Below are 23,865 nucleotides of genomic sequence, written 5' to 3'. Positions count from 1 at the left end.
GGCCTTTATTCCATTTTTCTGCGTATACCTGGACAGATCTCACATACCCATACCAGATTCCTCGACAGACGCTACGATCAGATATCAAGCAGCAGAATAGACAAGGTGACTTTCCGAGATCAGACCTTGGTTAGCGGGGTAAACACACTCCACCTGCCCGCTGAGCCTGGAGCCGCCTGGCCCCGTTAGCGGAGCTACGCTGCTCCGAAAACTCCGGAGTATATTTCAAACTGCACATAACTAAGTGCGTAAATTAAGCTGTCAGGGCTACTTTCTAGCCTAAAAACATCTTGAAACAACTTTTTGTGACAAATTAATAGTGTACTTACCTCTGTTTGTCGCTGCTGGAGGCGTAGTGCAATGGAAGCCATCTTGCTGGTCCAGAGACAAGACGGGTATGGCTGCAGTAGAAAGCCACTCCCCGGTGCTCTGGCCTTTCAAAATAAAAAACTTAACAACTCAGGCTAACCATTTTCTCGGTGACCAGATGTCCGGTATTATTTGTTTCTCACAGGAGCTTTACTTAAACTGACTTGCAGGTGGCAGAAAATACTACAGTAAATAGCCTGAAACGAACAAGCTTGTGTCCCTGCAGCCTGCATAATGTGTGTGATACGGTCCCTGTATAAGCCGCACAGAGAGAACTTCCGGGTCAGACCGCTTGCTAAAAAATGAAATAATGAAAATCGAAATTGACAGCTCATTTTCTTTTTCATTTTTGCAATTGCCGTTTTTCTAATTTTGTTTTAAAAACGGGGGAAAAAAAAAAAAAAAAAACACATGCTTGTTTTGTTTTTGGAATTTTATTTTGAAACGACAAAACCAAAGAACGAACCATACACGGATTAAGGAGCTATTTCAGCTGTCATTTTACAGTAGTTTTAATAATTAAACAAGGATGTATTTAGTAGGGTTATTACTTTACTAATTTTCTTTTTTTTTAGTTTGCAACTCCATTTTCACATATTTTGTATATTTCTGCTGAATTAAAATAGCTTATAGTAAACGACATTGTTCTCAATGTACTTCTGAGTATAAAATGAGTGCGTCAGAGTACATTGTGTTCTTTTTATGAAGCCAAGATATGGATTACATTTATTTTTTATTTAATTAAGAAACAAATTAAYTGTCTTTGCACAAAGTATGGGATCTGCATTGCCAATACCAGCTTACATTTTACTCGGTATTGGATCGTAAAAAAAATCTGTTGTATCGAACATTAATACCATCTCACTGAAATTTTGGGCGCTTTCCCATTTGGATTGTATGATGTCATAAAAGGGGTTACAAACATGATGAATAAAATAGTGTTCAAACTAATATTAGTAACTTATAAAGTAAGAATTTGAAATATAAACCAAAAGGTAAAATATTTATCATGACATTGAGCTAATCAATGTTGTCAATTCTAATCTCATTGTGTGGAAAACCAGCCATTTCGAATCACACATCAATAGAAATTTCATGACACGTCAGTAAGAGGTCCCACATGTTGCATCAAGAAGATCAGATTAAGGTCCATAGCAGATGGAAACATGCCAAGAATTATCTTGATATATAAACTGATATTGTCTCTGAAATTGTTGTGTTAAATGTCAACCGTTATATGATAATTTTCAGTACTTTCTGCCAACTTATACAAGAGTATAAATTCATGTTTTTTTTTCATTGACAATAACACAAATTATTCCATTTGGACATAGTCTGTTTTAATTATCTGAAGACATTTCATTAAGTATGTGAATTCTCTTTCTGTGCTTGAAATAAGAAAATTTTACTAAAATAAGTTCTAGACTTGAAGTTTGATTGGTAAATATTGATATTCTAGATTCTAACACATGTTTACTCATAATAAGTAATATTTTCTTAATATCAAGCTTTTATATCTTACTGAGATAATTAAGTACAAAAACACTTAAAATAAGAAAAATATTCTAACATAAACCCCTCTTGGTGAGAAAAATTATCTTGTCAGAAAGAAAACAAGAAAAATCTCTTTAATTTAAAATATTTAATCTTACTAAGATTTCAGTTTTTGCAGTTTCGGCGACCCAACCAGAGCTTTCCTTCCGCTGTCACTTCCAGGCTCATCTTGGGCTGGTGTAGGGGAAGTAGTCATGTGTTTGGGTAATGGAACATCTTGGCACTGAGGAAGGACCACATGTCTTTGTTGTCTGACCCATGCTGGTATGACATCACTTGTGTAAGGCTTCAACTGATCATGGTGCATGACCTTTTTGTCACGTTGTATTAAGATCTCATATAGTATAGGTCCAAGCTGGGCTTTAATAATACATGGGCCTTTCCAGGGGGGCTGTAGCTTGGGACTAAAGCCTAACTTCTTTGTGTTGTCTTTTACATAGACCAGGTCCCCTATGTTGTAACTGTATTGTTTGGCGTGCAGGTCATGGGTCCTCTTCTGTCTGAGCTGAGCTCCACGTAGATGCTGCCGTGCCATGTCATGGACTTCGCCAAGAGTCTTTTCAAGGTCATGAGCATACTCCAGAGGGTTCTTTTCACTCCATGTTCATTCTCTAAGACCAAGCCAGAGGTCCTGTGGCTGATGAACTTCTCTCCTCAGCATGAGCATATTTGGTGAGAATCCAGTGCTGGAGTTCTGTGCACTGTGATATGCAGCTGTTAGAAGAGGCAAATGCTCATCCCAGTTCTTCTGATTTTGGTCTACATAGCAGCGGATCATCTGCAGAAGGGTGCGGTTAAATCGTTCCACTTGCCCGTTTGAAGCAGGATGGCATGGAGTGGTTCTGGTCTTGGAGATCTGAAAAAGTTGACAAATACTTTTGAAAAACATACTTTCGAAGTTGCGGCGTGGTCCATACGGAGCTCCAAAATGAGCTAGAAAGTTATTGACTAACATTCTGGAAGTTGTTTCTGCTCCTTGGTCTGGAACTGGGAAAGCCTCAATTAACCTAGTAAACTGATCCATGATGACAAGAATATACTTGTTTCCAGATCTTGAGATGGGAAAGGGGCCAAAAAAGTCAAGGTGCAACCGGTCCATAGGTGCTCTTGCCTGGTAACTTTGTAGCTTAACTCTCTTTGAGGAGCTGCTTGACTTCAGACCTTTGCACTGAAGGTATTGTTGGATGTATTTGCGGAGGTCACTTCCCATGCCATACCAATGGAAGCTCTGCCTGAGACGTTGGAGGGTCTTTGTTTCACCTAGATGTCCTGAAAGTGGTGGGTTATGGCAGGCCTGTATGACCTCCATTTGCAATGAAGCAGGGACCAACAGCAGGAGGAAAGGTTTTAAGCTACCCACATTCTGCCAGCGATAATATAGGACCCTTTGATGGAGTTCTATCTGTGGCCAGAGGAGCCAGTATTTTCTAACTGCTGGACTCTCGAACACAACTTCATCCTTTGTTGGAAGACTCCCTGCTTCCTTCCGGCTATGTAGAATGAAAAGTAGTGTCCTCTTTCTGTGTTGCCGAAAGCTGCTGACTGCTAAGAGTTTGCATCCAATTTATTTGGGAGATTTGAGTCTCAGCTTCAGCTTGGTGCTGCTTCTGTGTGCCGTTTCCAACTTCTTCCACTGTCACATGCCTTATGACGAGTGGGACAACATCATCAACTGAAGCCAAGCTCAAATCTTGCCCACTGTTTGTGCAGTCTTTGACAGTAAGAAATCCTCTGCAGGGGAGCTCCATTACATCCTTGACTGCTTGATAGCAGTCAGAGTTTGTTGACCCTTCTGTAGCCTGTCTTGACAGTGCATCAGCATTTGAGTGTTCCAGACCAGAGTGGTGTTCAATGTCAAAATCATACTGACTTAGTTCTTCAAGCCATCGAGCCACTTGGCCTTCAGGGTGTTTGAAGCTAAAGAGCCAAGCTAGACTTCCATGGTCTGTTCTAAGAAACTTTCTGCCCATGAGAAAGTGGCAGAACTGTCTTGTGTATTTTACAATTGCCAGCAGCTCTCTTCAGGTCACACTATATCTCTGCTGTGTAGGAGTGAGGTGGTTACTTGCATATGAGATGACTCTTTCCACCCCCCACTGGACCTGTGACAACACTGCACAAATGCTATAACTCTAAGGATCAGTGTCCAGGATGTAGTCACCATCAGCTGCTGGATAAGCTAGGACTGGTGCGACCGTCAGTCCCTGTTTAAGTTGCAGGAAGGCTTTTTGCTGGGCCTCACCCCACTGGAACTCAGCTTTTTTCTTCAGGAGACCATTAAGAGGAGCAGCAAGTTCTGCAAAGCCAGATACAAACTCTCGGTAATATTTGCATAGTCCTAGAAAAGCTTGCAGCTGCTGTGTGTTACTGGGAGGCTGCCACTCCTGTACATCTTTAATCAGCTCTGGGTTTGGACTTATTCCCTCTCCGCTGACCACATGTCCAAGAAAGAGCACTTTGTCTCTTAGTAGTTGACATTTTTTTGGCTTCAGCTTTAGACCGTAGTTATGGAGACGTTCAAAAACATCAGCTAAACGTTGCAGGTTTTGTTCTACACCTCTACCCAGTACAATGTCATCCAAGTAGATAAGGAGGATCTTCCACTGAAACCCTCGCAAAACAAGCTCCATGGCTCTCTGAAGCCATGGAGCTTTAATGGAGCAGGTGCGTTACATAGGCCAAAGGGCATCCTGGTTTATTCATAGAGGCCATAGCGGGTGATAAATGCTGTTTTGCACACAAATCCATATTTGCACTGACCCACCCTGGATCTGCATGAAATGGTTGGTTCCTGCTTGGAGCGTTTGATGGTGACGCTGTTCAGCTGAAGTCAGTATAAGACAAGAACGACTGTGGCAGCTACTCTGCTGCTAAGAAAAATTCTAAAATCAGGTTTTCTAAAAAATAGAAAAATAAAGAGAGGGAGAGAGAAATAGAGGTAAGAGTGTCAATTTGTAACCCAGTTTTATTTTGGTGAGTTTATGGGACGAGTTTCTCAGATCTCCGTGCGGCCGCGCGCATTAACTCTAAGTAGACAACGCATTTGATATGGTTTGATGCATCGTGTAACCGGAAAAATAATACTAAAAAAATTATATAAAATCAGCGTGATGAGTGACTCTGAGGAGAGCGCGAAAGCTCCTCACCGGGCTTTTACCTGCATGATGAGGTTATCGCTGCTCGTTATCCACAAACGCTCCGGCCAACCGCAAACACAGACATAAACTTTACAGGGAAGACAGACACAGAGCCACATGCTGGGCAGCGTGTTGAGATGTAAACTCCGCATATAATTGTTCGTTCACAAAGATAATTCTCACCACTCCACAACGCACACCTCTGAATTCGCTACAAGTTATTCCTGCGGTTCACAGAGCTGCGCAACCAGAGCTAACGCGGCGGGTTTTAAACTCTTACCTAGAGTTCAGGGGCGGATCTAGCGGGGTGGCAAGGATGGCAGTTGCCACCCCAAACGAGAGCCTTGCCACCCCTGTTGCCACCCCAGCTAGCGACAATGAATTCAATAAATAGTTATGGCAAATCGGACATTAAGCGCATGAAACTCTTTTTTTCCCCGACAACATTGAATGCAACACAATGTAATCTGACACCCACTGCTGAGTAGCGAGAAGTTCGAGAGAAGGACAAAGCAGGAGGCAGCAGCATTAATAGATGTATATGTTACTGGACTGGACATTATGTGATTTATCGTAAGTCACATGATGCGCCATTTCTGTCCATTGAGTCAGGAATATCGGTGGTCAGGAAAATACTACAATCACGCAAATAATTAGAACAACGGACGCAATGTTTAGTAGTTAATTCAACCATAGATAATGGTAATAAGGGCTTCAGATTTCACAGGTGAGGAAAACGTTTTAATTTAAAGAAAACATTGAACAAATGAACAGTGGGTCAGTTATACTAGCCTAACTGTTAGCCTGTTACTGACTTTGATAACCTTAACATGTGCTGCGCAGTTCGGTGTGTTTTGCTTYCGTTGGCACTAAAACAGGTCAACCCGCCCACCACGTCATCAGTAGAGCAGCTGTTTAAATCAGCTAATCAACCGCCGCTGTGCTCAGGCGAAAACGTATTAATAATCACAATATAGACATTAAGCCTGACAGCATAATGTAACAGACTGAATGTTCTGTTTGAGTGTTTTTGCTACTTTTTTGTGTGGGAAATGTTTGTTTTTTGGTGTTGATTCCCCTCATCGGTAATCTCTGCTCGATCTGCTCGTTGAGCTGCTGTTTGTCGGTTGCCATGGCAACGGGTCCGCGTAAAGCCGACACACAGAGCGAGAAAAGGCAGAATAAAAGTTGTTGGAGCTATTTTTTCTTAATTTTTTTATCCATTTTAATTTTGTTACTTTATTCTTAAATTTCAATTTTTTGTATTATTTACAKAGTTTATTTGTAGGTTGATAATTGTTGATTTTATTTTTTTTGTTTTATTATTTTCTTATTTATTTTCCAAATTTAGACAGGAAGTAATGTGGGTCAGTCCACATAGATAAGTCCARGGGCCTGGAGAAGGACCAGCAGGCATTTGGGTTTGGGGCHGATGGTTTTTAAGAGTGGTAGCATGAGAACAAATGAAAGTTTGATGTCTGCAATAGTTTGGTKWAAGAGGAAAATAAATTACCAAGAACAATCAATAATTTTGGACATTGAACCTTCTTTTGCCTGTGTCTAGAAACATAACCCTAGTGCCTCAGTAGTGTCTTGATGGAACTTTTATTGGTTGTTTGGCTTGGCAAACAATCAGAAGTGGTTCTGTCTAGTTTGGTTCTTCACCTGTTTAACAGCTTTATTGTACCTTTATTGTGGCAGCCACTGCAATTCCTAAAAACAAGCGACAAAAACTGAGCTAATCCCCTGAGTTCTCAAAACATGGCGATATTTATAACAGTCGTCAAACTAYGGCTCCTACAGCATATTTAAAATAAAACGATTGACCGATATAAGGAGATATTCACCCTTTCTTGTATCTTGACAGAATTAACAGAAACTAAACTGTTTATAGATTTATATCATGGAGAATTGATCAAACATCAGTTTTCTAATCTTTATTTAAGTCGTATTTAATAGATATATCGAATAACAAATGATGGCGCTACTAATATTTTTGTGACAGATTTCTCCTTGTCCTGTATTGGGATAAAATGGTTTTCTGGACACAATGCATGTCAATTGATATGCGTTTCAGTAATGCATATCAATTAGCAGGAGTATGAAAGACGTGAAAATAATTAACTATACTACATTAAGAAATTGTATTTAAGCCTTGGTGCTACATGAAGCTCATTTTGAAACAATGCAAGTTAAAAAGAATATTTTGTATTGTTTTTAATATGAAATATTAAAAACAATGTTATTTATATATATATATATATATATATATATATATACAAAACTGCCACCCCTGAAAAAGTCCCTGCCACCCTCTTGCCACACCATAAACATTTTGTCTAGATCCGCCCCTGCTAGAGTTTATCATAATTCCTCACAGTAAGTTGATGTAAACATCCATACATGTCAGCCTGTGTCCAGTTTGAGTGAAAGGAGGTGGCAGCGCGCGAGGCAAAGCGCAGAGGCGCCAGCTGTGTGACTAGTCCGCGCGCTGTCGGCTTTAAATGCATAAATTATAAACCTATGTTAAGGGTGGTCGAAGCTGGGGCTTTTCTTTGGCAGTGATCTCTGGGGAGTTCAAAGCCCCAGTCAGTGCTCTATGGAAAAGGACAGGGCCAGTTGGGGAGTTGGTCCTCAAGATAGGTTTGCCAATACTTACCATGCCATATGCCCTAAAACAGGGAACACTACACAGCAGTAGGGTCTTTTGCTCTATATGCTCTATATGGCCTGATCCTGCACATCAATTTTACTGCATTAGACAAGCAGGGATGTAGGTTGACTCTAAAGTAAGCAACAAATGGAGCTTCAATATCCCATTACACACAATTTTAATACATTTATAGAAAATCAACTGGCAAAGGTTTCCTCCATCTGGGGTGAAACCTAACGCATTGGGACACAATAGAGAAGGCACAGACGGCAACAAAGATTTAACATTTTGCAACTTTCTTGTTTTCGGTAGCTGACCCACATGTGCATGTCAATGTATACGAGCTTGAAATTTCACATGCACGAATAACGCTAATTGCTTGACTGGCAGAGTGTGATTGCCACCTCATAGGAAATGAATGGTAGCAATGAATGGTGAATGGCAGCCAATGAATGGTAGCAATATCTTGTGTTGAGTTTTTGTGGAACCACAGTAGGTATGATTAATAGGACTACATTTTGTACACAGACATGCTTGTAATTACAACTAATATTTTTTATGCTTGTGATTTCAGAAAACATTGCCATCTTTGTGAAACCAGTAAATGTCAGCCGTGGTGAGCGTGTCGTTCTCACCACTGATGTTCTGCTAGCCACAGATGGTACAGACAAGCCAGAGGAGCTTCTATATGTTATCACCAACCCACCTGCTCACGGGCACATAGAGTACATCAAACATCCAGGAGTGATCATCTCCACCTTCAGCCAAATGGACATTGCAGCAAACCTTGTTGCTTACGTTCATGACAACCAAGCCAGCAAAGCAATAGAGAACTTTCAGTGAGTAGGAATACCTATAAGCTTTTTAAACATACTATGAGATCTCGTAATATGTAAAGAGCACAACATTTCTCAACAAAGGAGCCTATTCAGTAGTTGACTGTGTGTGACATTGGAGAAGTGCAAGCTGTTTTTATGAACAATTGATTTAAAAACCTAGACACACCAGATCTGATTTGACATCTGATTTGACAGAAAGTGAAGGATGTACACAAATTTAAGAAAACGTTTAAGTTAATTGGGCCTTGCAGACCTCTAGTGATGGCCTGTGACTGCGTCTCCAACTGTTTGACCACAGCAATTAGACAGGAATGTAATGACTGACACAGTGTCAAAGTAAAACACATCTACTTTGGGGCAAGTGGGTGAAGCACAATCCAAGTATGGAGGCCTTAGTCCTTGACAAAGACCACACCGGTTTGAGTCCTGCCCTGATGTCCTTTGCAAAATGTCTTCCACCTCTTTCATTATTCACTTTCTTGTCTGACTTCTCTCAAATAAAGGCAGCCTGAGCCAAAAAACAACAAAAAAGCAGTGTACTTATGTAGGAGCTCAGAAGTACAGAAAAAAATGGAAGAGGGAAACTGTGATTTTGTCTGAGCTTCTTAAAACAAGTCTGAATTCACTGCTTTACTGGCTTTTGTTCATGGTGGTGGGATTTCCAGTACATAAGGGAAGTGAATACTCAATCTCACAGGCACAGAGGCACAGTAGAGTCTGGGCAATAAAACAAAAAATAGATCAAACCTTGGAGAATCAAACAGAAGTGGTGAACTGGCCTTGAAAGTATGGACTTCAGACTTAACATCACCAGGTGCCATAATTGTTGGTAGAGGTAGGCATAAATATAGACAGGGTGAAGAAGAAACAGAAGATATTTTGTTAGTCAGAAGAAGAAACTCCCATCTGTGGCAGAACTTCGAACACGTCCTGTGGGAGGTGAGGGACATTGAGTTTGAGTGGACCATGTTCCGTGCCTCCATTGCCGAGGGGGCTTATCGGAGCTGCGACCACATGATTGTCGGTGCCTGTCGCAGCAGGAACCCTCGAACCCGTTGGTGGACACCTTCGGTGAGGGATACTGTCAAGCTGAAGAAGGAGTCCTATCGGGACAACAGAAGCAGCTGATGGGTACCGGCAGACGAAGCGGCATGCTGCTCCGGTGGTTGCTGAGGCAAAAACTCGGGCGTGGGAGGAGTTTGGAGAGGCTGTAGAAAAAGATTTCCGCATGGCTTCGAGGCGATTCTGGTCCACCATCCGGCGTCTCGGGAGGGGAAAGCAGTGCGGCACCAACACTGTTTATAGTGGGGATGGTGTGCTGCTGACCTCAACTCGGGACGTTGTGGGCTGGTGAGCTGAATACTTCGAAGACCTCCTCAATCCCACCAACATGTCTTCTGTTGAGGAAGCTGAGCCTGGGGACAGTGGGTTGGGCTCTCCAATCTCTGGGGATGAGGTCGCCAAGGTGGTTAAGAAGCTTCTCGGTGGCAGGGCCCTGGGGGTGGATGAGATCCAGCCGGACTTCCTTAAGGCTCTGAATGTTGTAGGGTTGTGTCGGCTCACGCGACTCTGCAATATCGCATGGACATCGGGGGCAGTTCCCCTTGATTGGCAGACTGGGGTGGTGGTCCCCCTGTTCAAAAAGGGGGACCGGAGGGTGTGCTCCAATTACAGAGGGGTCACAYTCTTRAGCCTCCCTGGTAAGGTCTATTCAGAGGTCCTGGAGAGGAGGGTCCGTCCGATAGTCGAACCTTGGATTCAGGAAGAGCAGTGTGGTTTTCGTCCTGGTCGTGGAACACTGGACAAGCTCTACATCCTCAGCAGGGTCCTGGAGTGTACATGGGAGTACGCCCACCAGTCTACATGTGTTTTGTGGACTTGGAGAAGGCGTTCGACCGTGTCCCTAAAGGGGCTTTGTGGGGGGCTCTCCGGGAGTATGGGGTACCGGGCCCTTTGATACGGGCTGTCAGGTCCCTGTATGACCGGTGTCAGAGWCTGGTCCRCATTGCCGGCAGTAAGTCGGGCTCGTTTCCGGTGAGAGTTGGAATCCGCCAAGGCTGCCCTTTGTCACCGATTCTGTTCATTACTTTCATGGACAGAATTTCTAGGCGCAGCTGAGGTGTTGAGGGGATCCGTTTTGGTGACCTTAGGATCGCATCTTTGCTTTTTGCAGATGATGTTGTCATCCTATTGGGGATGGGGATCAGTGCCTCCAAATCCGAGGCCATGGTCTTGAGCCGGAAAAGGGAAGAGTGCCATCTCCGGGTCAGGGTTTGTGTCCTGCCCCAAGTGGAGGAGTTTAAGTATCTTGGGATCTTGTTCACACATGGGGGAAGAAGGGAGCGGGAGATCGACAGGCGGATTGGCGTAGCGTCTGCCGTGAAGCAGGCGCTGTGCCGGTCCATCGTGGTGAAGAGAGAACTGAGTCAAAAAGCGAAGCTCTCAATTTACTGGTCGATCTATGTTCCCACCCTCATCTATGATCATGAGCTTTGGGTCATGACCGAAAGAACGAGATCACAGATACAAGCGGCCGAAATGGGTTTCCTCCGCAGGGTGGCTGGACTCTCCCTAAGAGGTGGGGTGAGAAACTCGGTCATCCGGGAGGGACTCAGAGTAGAGCCGCTGTCCCTGCACGTCGAGAGGAGCCAGTTGAGGTGGCTTGGGCATCTGATCAGGATGCCTCCTGGACGCCTTCCTGGTGAGGTGTTCCGGGCACGTCTCACCGGGAGGAGGCCTCGGGGAAGACCCAGGACACGCTGGAGGGACTATGTCTCTCGGCTGGCCTGGGAACGCCTTGGGGTTCCCCCGGAGGAGCTGGAAGAAGTGGCTGAGGAGAGGGAAGTCTGGGCCTCCCTTCTGAAGCTGCTGCCCCCGCGACCCGATCCCGAATGAAGCGGAAGAAAATGGATGGATGGAGATAAAGAATCTTACGGAAATGTCACAAGGAAAATTGATGGAAAAGACTCGACCAGTTGTGGTGGTAATGACTCTAAAACAGCTATCTTTGCCAAGAGTGACAGAGTTATGAGGTTTAGGGTGTTTTTTTGTTTTCTTTTTTTTTGACATAGGGCCAAGTTGGTGTTTGGATAGCTTAAATATTTCACTTTCAAATCTGAATCATAATTTGAGAATTGCTTTTTATTTGTATCAATATTATCTTTGATATAAAAATCGCTGCAGTCGTTGCACGACTTTTGACAAGAAAAGGGAACATGTGACCCCTGTCCTAGCCTCACTTCACTGGCTGCCTGTATATTTTAGGATTCATTTTAAAATTCTCATGTTTGTTTTTAAATCACTGCATAATCTTGCAAGGTATGCAACACATATGGGTGCAGTGTTTTCGCATCCACCTGAATAATGTGATTGAGGCCACTGAATCACATTATTCAGTGGCCTGAATAATGGCCACTGAATAATCACCATTATTCTGTGGCCATTGTTCAGATGACGCCGGTCATCTACGCCGGCATCAGAGGACACCTGGACAAGATGGAGCCCAGAAAGATCACAAAGTTTGAGAAGGCGTTCCTGCAGCAGGACCTTCTCTCTGCAATCAAGGCTGAGGGAAAGATCTCAGATTCATCAGATGCTAAACTGAAGCAGATTGTACTGACCTTCCTGTCCAGTTTTGAGTAATGAATGATTGCACTTCTGCTGATTGTCAGTGAGCTTCTTGTCTTAATTTGACAAAAATTTATATTTTTGACTAAAATTTATATTTTAGTCAAACTAAAATATAAATGTTTAGATATGAGCTTAGTTCAGTGGCATTGATATAATCTCTGCTACACCTTTACAAAAATTTAAGGCTAATAACAGCAAGTTTTAATGAGTAACTCCACTTGATAAAATTCTCCATAAATATAGATTTATAGTAGTGGCTCTCAATACAAGTTATGTGTTCTTCAAATTATAAGTTGCTTTATGTTTAAATCTTTTTGGATTTGCAATATCCTGGAGGGCTGAGAATCTAAGTTGGTAGATTTTCACGATTTCCATGAAAAAAGTGTATGATCGGTGATCGCGGATCACGGTCTCTTGTTGCCGATCACCCCCCCCAGCCCGAGGCGATGATACGTGAAGGGTAAAACTCGCTACATTTACCTCGTTATGTGCGCGAGGTGAAGGAGCCGGCCGGAGTTCCTTAAGGCTCTAAATATGTCTGGGTAGCCATTTTGAAGGAGCGTAAGGCGCGCTGAAGTGTATGAGAAAACATCATCGGCGCGCCGCCCCCTCCAGACGGGGTTTTTGAGCCCCCTCTGGTGCTGCGCCCCTATGCGTTGCGTACCCTGCATACCCACTTTTTGCGCCACTGACCTGCATCTGATTCGCAGCCTGCATGTGCAGCTGTTTCCTTTTTCCTTCACACTGCGCAAGCGCGCAGCAGTAAATCCTAAACGTGGTGTGGAACTTGAACGCTCTGAGAGTGAACGGGAAAGTTTGCGTGTTGCGGTGGAAATTTACTTTGGGGGTGAAGCACGTCAAAATGCATCAACACAACAAATATAATATGGCATTTAAAAAACAAGCACTTGACGGAGTTTGGCTACATCGAGGCTCAATGCAGGGAAATAGACATATGGAGCAGAGCACAACTACCAACCAGTAGCTCGTAGTGGCGGTTGAACAACGAGAACAGAGCCAGCATCTTGCATTGCTAGCTCGAAGACTTAAATTTCAGGTCATTTGTTTAACTTTCTGACCATGACGATAATCCGGGTGAGTGTAAGTAATACAGGGTGGGCCACGAAAAAGTAGCTGAAAAGCCCCAACAGGATTTTGGGGGTTTTGGCAGAGTGCCAGAAATCAAGGTGCCAGAGTCTGGAGGAAAACTCAGGAGAAGGAAATGTCAAAAGGCCAGAAGTCCAGTGTCAAGTACCCACAGTCAGTGATGGTCTGGGGAGCCATGTCAGCTGCTGGTGTTGGTCCACTGTGTTTTATCAAGGGCAGTCCATGCAGCAGCTATCAGGAGATTTTGGAGCACTTCATGCTTCCATCTGCTGAAAAGCTTTATAGAGATGAAGATTTCATTTTTCAGCACAACCATCACAGTGCCAAAACCACTGACCATGGTATTACTGTGCTCAATCGGCCTGCCAACTCTCCTGACCTGAACCCCATAGAGAATCTGTGGGATATTGTGAAGAGAAAGTTGAGAGACGCAAGACCCAACACTCTGGATGAGCTTAAGGCCGCCATCGAAGCATCCTGGGCCTCCATAACACCTCAGCAGAGCCACATGCTATGCTGATAGCCTCCATGTCATACTGCATTGAAGGCTGCAAAAGGATTCCTGACCAAGTATTGAGTGCATAACTGAACATAATTATTTGAAGGTTGACTTTTTTGGTATTAAAACACTTTTCTTTTATTGGTCGGATGAAATATGCTAATTTTTTGAGACAGGGATTTGGGGTTTTCATAAGGTGTATGCCAAAATCATCAGTATTAAAACAATAAAAGACCTGAAATATTTCAGTTGGTGTGCAATAAATCTAAAATATATGACAGTTTAATTTTTTATCATTACATTATGGAAAATAGTGAACTTTACAATATGCAAATTTTTTGAGAAGGACCTATATATGACAATATGTTAAGGCGCGCCCAACACTGCATTTCCAGCACTTTCTGTAAAGCGTGAGTAAAGATTTTGGCATTTCAAGTTCTTTCAGTAATACTATAGTAACGTGGGCCACTTTTTGGTTGGCCACCCTGTATTTCACAGACGTAGCTATTAAATATTATTTTTCTGATCGGCGGTTTTTCAGTTATCCTTTTGACTGAATAGCTGCTGTATTGTGCCTGCAAGTACTTTGCATGTTTTATGCCTAAATTAGGTGAATTTATTGCCAGATAATTTTTAATTTTTTTCAGATCACACAGTAGCATTTATACCTAAAGCAAAAAAATTAACAGTCAATCCAGATGATAGGCAGAGATCGGCCTCATTGGTGATTGGTATCGGAATTGGCAGCAGAAAACCTGATTGGAGCATCCCTAGTAGAAATAACAGGTTTTGGAAGTATCATAACTTAAACTTAATGCTCAAAGCACCAGAGTTTTTATTGAAACATATTCAGATTTTTGTGTGTGCATGTCGTTTTAGAGGCTCTGAATTGAAGATGGTTAAAACCATACATTTCTGTTTTTCTCTATCCCTCTGGTCTCTGCTCCCACACAGTGAGCTGTCAGCTAGTTGTAGTGCTTATTCCCTCCCGTTTCAAACTCTTCTCATTAACATAAGAGTTAAAGGGATAACTTATATAATTCATATATTTGCTACCTTGCTAGTTTTGATTTATCATGATTCACCCAAAGTAATAAAGTAATGAACTGCAACCTAATTTTTATTGTTAATGTGTTTCTTCCTATTGAGCAGTGAAAGTAAATCAAAGGTGTTACTTGTCTTTTGCTTTAAGTATTTACTGAAGGGATTTTTTTGTGTTGCAGAGCCACAGTTGGCTCCTCACTTCAGCGGCTCTGACGGAGCCTGTACCACTCATACATTTTGGACTGAACCATTGTTCTAACAATGGCTGGGGTGGCCCTACAAATGTACTTGTTTTTTTCTTCGATGAATAGCAGATTTACTTCATTCTTTGTTTCTTTCGCCTTTTCATATTGATATTGTTTAAATACAAGGGTTTATTTTCTGATTTTTTTTTTGGGGGGGTGGAGGGGACAATTCTAGACTTATCCAAGATTGGGGGGGTCTGCCCCCCCCCCGACCCTTCCCGGGATTTCCACCCATGTAGTACTGTTGCCTTGGATGATTTTAGAATGTATATGATGATTTGAAGTACTCAAATATGACAAAGTAGCAAAAACCTGTGAGGGGGTCCATACTTTTTTAGTTGCCGTTGTGGATAACAGTTGGCTAATTAAGACGTCTTATGGGGTTGATGAATAGCTCTCAGTTGGAACCAATGAGGAAGCCTCCACCACTTATAAAAAATTTATAAGAAAGCATTTTGTGTGCGTGGCCCCAAAAAAGAAACATTTAACAGACATTTAATAAGCAATGTAAATACTGGACTGGATAATTAGCTAAACTGTAGGCTGATTGTAGTTTTCTTGTATAATGAGTCTGGGCTAGTTAACTAATTAACTACTTGTAATTTATGACAACACTCCAGTCCAGACATAAAGAATATACTGTAGTTTTGCTTTGAACTAACTGTGCATCAATCTATCATAACCTAAATCAAATCCAACATATAGGTTTCAGTCAAAGAACTAGACTGCTTTTGTAAGTTTGCATTTTGCCAGATTGAGTAAACTAACACCCATTGTGTTGCATATTTTCACAGGTTTGTTATAAGCAACGGTAAGACTAACCGAAATGGAAGCTTTGAGCTGTGCGTGGAAATTGTGGATCGTGTTCTGCCATCGCTAACATCCAACAAAGGTCTCCAGGTCCCACAAGGTTCTGCCATGAGCCTTGGTCCAGAACTCCTCTCCTTATCTGACCCTGACACTCCACCCAGTGCTCTGATTTTTGTTCTGCGACAGCCTCCACAGTACGGGAAGCTGGTACTAGCCGGTGTCACACTGACTGCTGGCTCAAACTTCACACAGAAACATATAAAGGAGCTGGAGGTAACATATAGACATGATGGAGGACCATCACAGATTGACCGATTTACTTTTACAGCATCCGACTCCTCCAGACGAGGCTTTCTGCTTGATGGACAGCTGCAAACAGAGCCTGTGTTTTTCACCATTCAGGTGGGGGATAATGGACCCAGTTTGCAACTTAATGTGATTTTTGTACCTCATATTTGTAATCTGTTAGCAATGTAGAGTTCTAAAAGCTTCCCAATGGACAGAGTAGTCTTGCCTCAAACGTCCGCTGGTTCTATTTTCAGATCAAACCTTTGGATAAATCTTCACCAGAAGTAATAAGGCTGGTCCCACTTTGGAAACCAGAGCTTTTACCCGATGGCAGATATGTGATTTTTGTGACTTCTCAAGAGCTGAAGGCTCAGGATAGTGGTAGCAGAGAAGAGGAGCTGATATTCTGCATTGTTCGTCCACCATATTTTGGCTACCTTGAAAACATTACCACAGGTCAGAATAATTATGTTATTACCTGCCCTGCATCTGGAAGCTTGTCCATTCCCCTCACTGACATTTTGTACTTTTCAGTTTGTTTTTTTTTTATACCAGACTTACGGAAATAAATAGTGGTCCTGCCTTCGTTGCTCTGAGCTAGCTAAATATTTGTCAAATATTCAGTTAACTAAATATGTCAAAAGTTCTTCCTTCAGGTTGAACTTAACAAAAGAACTATAGCCAATATTATGAATTCACATAAGGAGTTTCTGTCACACAATCTGGAGCTCTCAAGTATTTAGCGAGCTCTGAGCTAGCAAAACTATTAGCTAGCTAAATATTTAGTTGGCTTGCTCACTGAATATGTTTGGAGTTAAATATTTAGCTTGCTAACTAAATATTTAGTTTTGAGCTAAAAATTTCAGTTGGAGCTAAGTATTTCAAACTAAATGTTTCATTAGCTTGCAGATAGCATGACAAAAATATGACTTGCTTAATAATCCAAATTATGGCTGTTAACTTTTCACTCTGACTTTATAAATGGAACCCCATATGTTATATAGAAAAATAAACAGTTGGGTGAATCAGCAGGTGTCTACTGTACTACATTTATCATTGTCATTAAAAATTACAAAAAAATTAATTAATCCACAGTGGTTGAAGAACAAGGGTATAAAAATGACCAGTTGATCTGCAGCCCTGCAGCTTTATTCAGATAACGCAACACTTTTTCACTGTTCTTCACAGGTATGTTTGTGTCAGAGCGTTTCCCTCAGATTGAGCTTAACAAAAGAACTATAGCCTATATTATCAATTCGCATGGTGAGTTTCTGTCAGACAGCCTGGAGTTCAAAGTGTCTGATCCTTTAGGCAACATGGGGCCCTCTCACATGTAAGTTATGCGCCGTTTCACTTTCAATCTGGTATTTTAGGTGATAGACTAAATTAGCTCTTGTGTTTTCTCCATGCATTTTCCTTATCTTTGCAGACTTGAATTCCAATGGAGTAGGGTGGAGTTTTCTCTTCCTGAGTCCTCATCATGTGAGGAGCAGGGAAAATTCTCCTTGGACATCATTCGAAATGGAAACTTGGCAGAATCATCATATGTCACTGTCAAGGTCAAATTAATTGGTTTTTAAAACCCATGGTCATGAAAACATTCAGCTGCTAAGTTCATCCCTGGGGATGAACCGATCCACTTTGTTCACTTGCGATACAATACAAATATCTGAGGTTCAATATCAGCCGATACAAATTCTTTTCCAATACGGAAAAATTGCACTTAGTTGATAAGTACTATTATTATATTATTATTATTATTATTATTATTATTATTATTATTTATTTTTATTTTTTTAAAACAATAAAGAAACTTAAACCGACAAAAACAATAGGTTGACTATCTTAGTCATCCATCCATTCATCCATTTTCTTCTGCTTGTCTGGGGTCGGGTCGAGGGGGCAGCAGCTTCAGAAGGGAGGCCCAGACTTCCCTCACCCCAGACACTTCTTCCAGCTCCTCCGGGGGAACCCCAACTTAGTTCTCTCTTCACCACGATGGACGGGCACAGCGCCCGCTTCATGGCAGACGCTACGCCAATCCACCTGTCGATCTCCAGCTCCCTTCTTCCCCCATGCGTGAACAAGATCCCAAGATACTTAAACTCCTCCACCTGGGGCAGGACACAAACCCTGACCCAGAGAAGGCACTCTWCMCTTTTCCGGCTCAAGACCATGGCCTCGGATTTGGAGGTACTGATCCCCATGCCCAATAGGACCACATCATCTGCAAAAAGCAAAGATGCGATCCTAAGGTCACCAAAACGGATCCCCTCAACACCTCGGCTGCGCCTAGAAATTCTGTCCATGAAAGTAATGAACAGAATYGGTGACAAAKGGCAGCCTTGGCGGAGTCCAACTCTCACCGGAAACGAGCCCGACTTATTTCCGGCAATGCAGACCAGACCCTGACACCGGTCATACAGGGACCTGACAGCCCGTATCAAAGGGCCTGGTACACCATACTCCCGGAGAACCCCTTACAAAGCCCCCCTAGGGACATGGTTGAACACCTTCTTCAAGTCCACAAAACACATGTAGACTGGTTGGGCAAACTCCCATGTACCCTCCAGGACCCTGCTGAGGGTGTAGAGCTGGCTCAGTGTTCCACGACCAGGACGAAAACCACACTGCTCTTCCTGAATCCAAGTTTAGACTATCCGACGAAACCTCCTCTCCAGGACCCCTTAATAGACCTTACCAGGGAGGCTTAAGAGTGTGACCCCTCTGTAACTGGAGCACACCCTCCGGTCCCCCTTTTTGAACAGGGCCACCCCAGTCTGTCAATCCTGGGGAACTGCCCCCGGTGTCCATGCGAAATTGCAGAGTCGCGTGAGCCAACACAACCCTACAACATCCAAAGCCTTAAGGAACTCCGGCAGGATCTCATCCACCCCCAGGGCCCTGCCACCAAGGAGTTTCTTAACCACCTCGGCGACCTCGTCCCCAGAAATTGGAGAGCCCAACCCACAGTCCCCAGGCTCAGCTTCCTCAACAGAATTAATTTTGGTTGGATTGAGTCGGCACGGAACATGGTCCACTCAGACTCCATGTCTCCCAACTCCCCCGGGACGTGTTTGAAGTTCTGCCGGAGATGGGAGTTAAAGCTCCGTCTCACAGGGGAYTCCRCCAGATGTTCCCAGCAGACCCTCACTACACGTTTGGGCCTGCCAGGTCTGACCGGCTTCCTCCCCCACCACCGGAGCCAACTAATCACCAGGTAGTGGTCAGTGGACAGCCCCGCACCTCTCTTCACCCGAGTGTCCAAGACATACGGCCTCAGATCCGATGAAACGACAGCAAAATCGATCATCGAACTGCTGCCTAGGGTGTCCTGGTGCCAAGTGCACATATGAACACCCTTATGCCTGAACATGGTATTCGTGTTGGACAGTCTACTCTTATATAATGTCTATGCATGAGGTGTCTATTCTTATATTATGTCTATGCTTCTCATAACTGCCGCTGGAGTTTTCCCAGCACGCAAAACGATTATCTCGCATGATCTCGTGTGATTTCCCATGATCTCGCTAGTCGTCTTCAGCACAAGATCAGTCTGACTAAAATGAATCATGTTTTCTCAACATGATTAAATTTCATAAAAGTGAAGTTGTTGAATTTCTCGTTTATCCAACATAATTTTATCATGTTTTCGTTTGAAACATGAAATTATTGTGTTAAAAGTACATGATATTCTTTTGTTTATGTAATAACCTCCTAAGTTAATTTTTTTGAGTGTGTAATGAAAATATTTTTATTACTGGAACTATTTTTCTTAAGTCATTGTATAGAACTGTAAGAGCACTTTTTGCACTTTATTAACAAGCACTTTAAGCATTGATTTGCATATCAATAACAATTTGCACACAAGAAGTTTTGGGTGTTGGGTATTGTGGAGAATTCTCCTTTCTCCATGCCAAGTTCTTGATGTTTGAGATTGAAGAAGAGTCAGTGAGTTGAATTCATGGATTCCATTTATTAATACCAAAATACAACTGGTCTATTTCTAATGCTACCTTTAGGAGCTAGCAGGACAAAATGGCATCAAGGAACAGTTTGTAATTCTATTTCTTAGTCTCTGTCTAAGCAACACCCCGAAGAGGGCATTCCTTAGTGTCTCATTTTCTTTAATCTTAGCTTTGAGGGTGTTTCCTAACATGTCATTTCCTTTATCTTTAGCTTTGTAACTATCTAAAAGAGATAGAAGAAAACAGAATTATTTATTCTCAACAGTCCCTCTGTTGGGGTGATATAATACCACCCCACAACAATCATTAAGTATGTCCATGTGTATCCTAAGCTATCTAGTGGAACGTTCCTTCCAGCTGTCACCAGGAATCTTGTCCCCCTCCAAGAGGACAAGAGATATTACCTTGAAAGGCCATATCTCCAGTAACACCCCGAAGGATCTTGGTGTTGCCACAGGTCGTGCATGCTGCGATACTTCACTGCAGCGGCTTGAAATGAGCAAGGATAACCGGAAACTGCAACATGATCAGCAGGAAGCACAGCATCTCCAGGCTGGTGCGGACTGCTCCACAGTCATCAACAGCTTGTTGAACCACTGCCGCTTGAGCTCGGCACAGAGCCACATGTCCATCTTCAGGGCCGACAACATCAGTCATTCTCAGCAGCTCATCTCGAGAATTGACCATGTTGGTGGAGTCGTTCACCTGGCAGGCAACCCTGAAGAGAAAAGTTGACCACAGTGTATTGCTTCTCCACAGGTTTGCTGAGCTTGGTCTCTGCTTTTGGCATGGACTGGCTGCGGCCAAACACCATGGATGGAGTGCCGGCTGCCATTCATAACTGCTTGACGTCCTACCCCGTCCGGGCAGCTTCTAGAGACAGTCTTCTCTTCATCAGTAATGGCTTTGGGCCCGGACACTGGCTGCTGGTTCTTGATCCTCTGCAGCCTCTATCGGAGACGTGAACATAACCTGGATGAAGTTCTTTCTCATCTCCAGACTCATCACCGACAGCCAGGTCCTCACCAGATCCAGGCTAATCCTCACCATCTCACTGATCACTCGACTGGCCTTGATGACCCCCAGATTGTTCTGCTGGAAGCTCACGTGTTCCCAAACCATCTTTTGCAGCAATCGCATGAAGAAAGAGATAAGGTGGACAATGTAGCTGCAGGGCCACTTCAGGATAATCAGAGTTCCAAACAGCTAGATGGGGTTGGTGTGGCTAGTTGCTCACGAGGCAGGACAGCAAGAAGCGAACGGCTTACAGCCCCCTGTTACAACTAAGCTAATGTTCTTAAGATTAAGGTGATCAAACATCTCAAAAATATGACATTGTTAATAATAATGAGTATAACATTTCTGTCTTATAGTGATCCTAAGATTGTTTGAGTATTTTGAAAATATTTCCTAAGAGACTAGTCAATATCTAGAACCTCTCCATACTAATTAATCATGCTCTTCTGCCCCAGTCTCCCATTCTTGGCTGTGGGTAGTGGGGGGCAAAATTTCTTCACTGGATAGCATAATGATGTCGTCAGGTCACAGGGAGTCCTCCCCCTGTTGGGCTAATTTTGATGTCTCCAATTATAATTTTGTTTCTCTATTTTCCAAACAATTTTCCAGAAACACTTGAGTTTTAATTCCAATTCATTTATCAAATTTGGTAGCCCATTTTTTGCATATATTTTGCCCTGGAATAGGGCTTTTCTCCTTATCTCCCTGGAGATAAGATTAAATTATCAATTTGGAATCAATTCGGAGTCTTTATTATTGTTTATAAGATAATTTGCTTAAAATCAACAATATTTTTAGGTGTTTCACAAGTTTTCCAAATCCACCGTCTAGAATTCAAGATGGACTGAAATTTTTGAGATTTAATGTTTTTTCGGTTGCTTTTTTATCTCTATAAAAAAGAGATAAAATTCTTTTTTTAACTCTGGTGTGTGACAGTGAGGGTGTATTAGACCCTGCAGGGCATTACACGGCCTGGTGGCATGCTGTTATGCGTGGTGGTGTTAATTCATAACAACAAGGATCAAGTTGGCTTCCTCTGTGTTACAGCCAGAAACACAGAGGAGCTGGCTAACTGTGTTCACTCGGCTGCATGGTGGCATCTAGCATTAGCTAGGGTGTTTGTGTTTTGTGTTGAGCCACATCACCAACTGCATCCTGTAGTCAAATGCAATTAGGAATGCTAAGTAAATAATAAGCAGAGAGGAGGATTAGAATTAATGTGTTCAAACGTTGCAAAATACCATTCACAGCATATATAACCATATAATATATACATGTCCGCTATGTCGGCTGGCCTGGGAACGCCTTGGGGTTCCCCCGGAGAAGCTGGAAGAAATGGTTGGGGAGAGGGAAGTCTGGGCCTCCCTTCTTAAGCTGCTACCCCCGTGATCTGACCCAGGATAAGCTGAAGAAAATGGATGGAATCTTCTCTTATTAGTTTTTGTTATACAGTTGTCTTTGTACCATGAGCTCTTGTGAAATTAAACGAATTAAATGAAGCTATGCAACTCATCCCGAGAAACGTATTACTTTACATCAGGGGTGGGCAATCCTGGTCCTTAAGGGCCGGTGTCCTGCAACTCTTAGATGTCTCCCTGGTCCAACAGACTTGAATCCAACAGCTGAATCACCTCCTAAGTGCAGTCAAGTCCTCCAGAGTCCTGTTGATGACCTCATTACTCAGGTGTGCATATAAAAGTTGCAGGAGACCGGCCCTTGAGGCCTGGAGTTGCTGCTTTAGATATAAATTCCTCCTATAGGCAGTCCTGGTGTTTTCTTTCCACCTGTATCGTTATGGTGGGTTTGTGTTGGAGAATTAAACAAAGCCATGTGTTTGTAATGAGCCATGTGTTTACTTAAAACTTGAAATGTATTGTTTTGAACCAAAATAGCTTCCCAGAGAATTTCCAAAGTTTCCAGCCAGCCTCATTGCGAGTCCCTGCAGCCTCCGGGCCAACCTCCAGCCAGCCTTAATGGGTCCCTGCGGGTTCTCCTTCATCGTCTTCCAAGGCCTCAGCTCCCTTGTCGCCTATGTTCAAGACCTTATTTCCCCCGTCACCTACGTCCAAGACCTTAACTCCCGCGTCAGCAGTCCCCGAGGTTTTTGCACCACCTTTGGCGGCTGGACATCATACTCTTTCGTTTTCCTTTGGCACCTGAACATCAAACGACTCTTTATTATGAACTCTAGTTTTGTTTTTGTTTTGTTGCCAGTCCTCCTTCCGAGTTTTCCTCGGCCCATCCTGGGTCAGTTGTTTTTGGTTTTGTTTTGTTTTGTTTTGTTTTGTAGACCACACTTGTGCAGAGCACATAGCATAGAAATAGATTCAATAGATTGGCCCTTATGCATCGGATTGGTGCATCACCAGTTTGAACATGGCTGTAATAATGAAGTTGTCGTTTCTTTTCCAGGTGATTGAAGGGACTGCAAATGCTGGGAAAGATTTCCGTACAAATCCTTCCTCCCTGATCCAGTTTGATCCAGGTACTTTTCAAGGAGCTTACATTATTCTTTTAAAATACAACATAGGTGTTTATACAAAATAGGTGTTTATCAATTCCAGTTTGTACTTGAGTCAAAGTATCCAGCTGTAGTGTCTACTAAACTTCCTTCCTTCCTTCCTTCCTTCCTTCCTTCCTTCCTTCCTTCCTTCCTTCCTTCCTTCCTTCCTTCCTTCCTTCCTTCCTTCCTTCCTTCCTTCCTT

General features: G+C 42.9%; 1 protein-coding gene across 7 annotated transcripts in view; it reads left to right on the top strand.

Moving 5' to 3' along the window:
* The window catches only part of frem1a (Fras1 related extracellular matrix 1a), a 173,288-nt gene that overhangs the window by 117,814 nt on the left and 31,609 nt on the right, over nucleotides 1-23,865 (top strand). For all 7 annotated transcript variants that reach the window (XM_017310424.1, XM_017310426.1, XM_017310425.1 and 4 more), the window contains 6 exons: nucleotides 8,288-8,552; nucleotides 15,872-16,289; nucleotides 16,430-16,631; nucleotides 17,364-17,508; nucleotides 17,605-17,734; nucleotides 23,573-23,645. In XM_017310424.1, coding sequence (XP_017165913.1) covers nucleotides 8,288-8,552; nucleotides 15,872-16,289; nucleotides 16,430-16,631; nucleotides 17,364-17,508; nucleotides 17,605-17,734; nucleotides 23,573-23,645 — 1,233 coding nt within the window. The remainder of the gene's footprint in view (nucleotides 1-8,287; nucleotides 8,553-15,871; nucleotides 16,290-16,429; nucleotides 16,632-17,363; nucleotides 17,509-17,604; nucleotides 17,735-23,572; nucleotides 23,646-23,865) is intronic.

Source organism: Poecilia reticulata, linkage group LG18 (assembly GCF_000633615.1).
Source record: "Poecilia reticulata strain Guanapo linkage group LG18, Guppy_female_1.0+MT, whole genome shotgun sequence".
NCBI lineage: Eukaryota > Metazoa > Chordata > Actinopteri > Cyprinodontiformes > Poeciliidae > Poecilia > Poecilia reticulata.
The sequence above is the reverse complement of the archived record's forward strand: the minus strand, read 5'-3'. Positions and strand labels throughout refer to the sequence as shown.